The sequence below is a fragment of the Sinocyclocheilus anshuiensis genome, unplaced genomic scaffold (genome assembly GCF_001515605.1).
Source record: "Sinocyclocheilus anshuiensis isolate Anshui unplaced genomic scaffold, SAMN03320099.WGS_v1.1 C32814570, whole genome shotgun sequence".
NCBI classification, from domain to species: domain Eukaryota; kingdom Metazoa; phylum Chordata; class Actinopteri; order Cypriniformes; family Cyprinidae; genus Sinocyclocheilus; species Sinocyclocheilus anshuiensis.
In genome coordinates this window covers 1-1,514 of record NW_015620262.1, presented here as the reverse complement: position 1 = coordinate 1,514, position 1,514 = coordinate 1, and the positions used below count along the sequence as shown (strand labels likewise).

Genomic DNA, 1,514 nt, shown 5'->3' with positions numbered 1-1,514 from the left:
TTAGATGGAAAAACTAAGCGAAACTTGCCTTGGGCAGTAATTGAAATAAGATTAAGTTAAAGCACTAAAATTATAAACATGAGCACATAAAATTACTTTAAAAAAAATCACTAAAATAAAACTGAAAACTGAAAATATCAAAATAAAAGCTCATTAAAAAAATTAATAAAAAACTATAATATTTTAATAATAAATAATATTAAGTAACACTGCTTTTTTGTAAAACTGGCCATAACCCCGTCTGTCGCCTCACCTGTTTTGAGTTAGTAAGGTACAGTTTGGCAGCCAGATTGATAATCTGCAGCTTGACAATATCTTCCTCGTTAGTGAAGGTTTTGGCCATCTTTCTCAGGACGTCAGGGGCGATTTTGGGGACATGTTCGCAGTATTCTCCGATCAGCCACAGGATGCTCGCTCGGGCCATGGGCACCTGATACACACACACATAATCAGGACTACAGAGTCTGTTTGAAACGTGAAAATAGGTAGTTTAGATCACAACTCTACCTGGATGTTGTCAATGAGTTTGGCCATGTGTTTGATGATGTCGCTGTGTTGTTCAGGCTGCATCTGCAGAAGCTTTTTGATCACCACCACCGATTCAGCCACAACCAACTCTGAAAACACACACAAACAAACAAACAAACACACACACACACTGAATATTACTCAACATTATCTGACAGACGTCTTTGGCCACTGCATTGCGCCTTGCTGTTCTTTTACAGCATATGATAGACCAGTTTCAAGTGCATTTCAAATGGATTTACAGTAACATGTTACAAAGTCAGAGGCTCATATTTTTCTTCTTTTGCATGGTAAGAACCTCATCTGAGATCGGAGCAAACAACGTTTGATGTCTGCCTAAGTGGCTCTCACTTTATGGATAATTAATGGCAGTGTGGGCATTTAAAATAGTTCTGTTGCATTTCCTTGCGCTCCATCTAGCAATCCACATAGTCTCACCGTCTCTGTTGGACAGCAGCTGTACGAGTCCGTTCAGACAGGTGTCTCTGACCTCACCGATGTTTGTAGCACAGCGACCAATGGCCTGAATGCTGGCCGCCACAAAATCCTTATCCATGCTCTTAATATACGTCTAGAACACAAATAGAGAAAATTTATCATTATCCCTATTCAAATACACCGGAAAATACTATAACACAAGAAGAGAATTATACTGTTACTTATACTCTTAATATGGGTGGTTGACAAAACAACACAGACATGAAGATATTTTATTTAAAGGTTTAGGTTGTAATTTATATGTATGTGTAATGTAAGTGTATTTTAGGTGTTATGATGGGTCACCATTTCTTTTTCACCATTTTTATCCACCTTTTAGTTTGTAGTTCACTTAAAAAGTCATGTGGTGTGACAAATAAATAAATAATTGTTAAAAGTAAATATTTCATGTAGTCTCTAGAATCTATAATCTTAAAAACTGAAAATATATATAAAATACATTTTATATTTGTGTGTGTGTGTATATATATATATATATATATATATAT

The 1,514-nt window shown here is 35.7% G+C and overlaps 1 protein-coding gene across 1 annotated transcript; it reads right to left on the bottom strand.

Annotated features, from left to right (window-relative positions):
* Positions 1 to 253: 253 nt before the first annotated feature.
* On the bottom strand, positions 254 to 1,099 carry LOC107683017 (AP-3 complex subunit beta-2-like; the record flags this gene model as incomplete). The annotated part of the gene is made up of 3 exons (XM_016479110.1): positions 254 to 430; positions 508 to 617; positions 967 to 1,099. Coding segments are annotated over 3 exons (420 nt in total), but the record flags the coding sequence as incomplete, so codon positions are not given.
* Between the last annotated feature and the right edge of the window lie 415 nt (positions 1,100 to 1,514).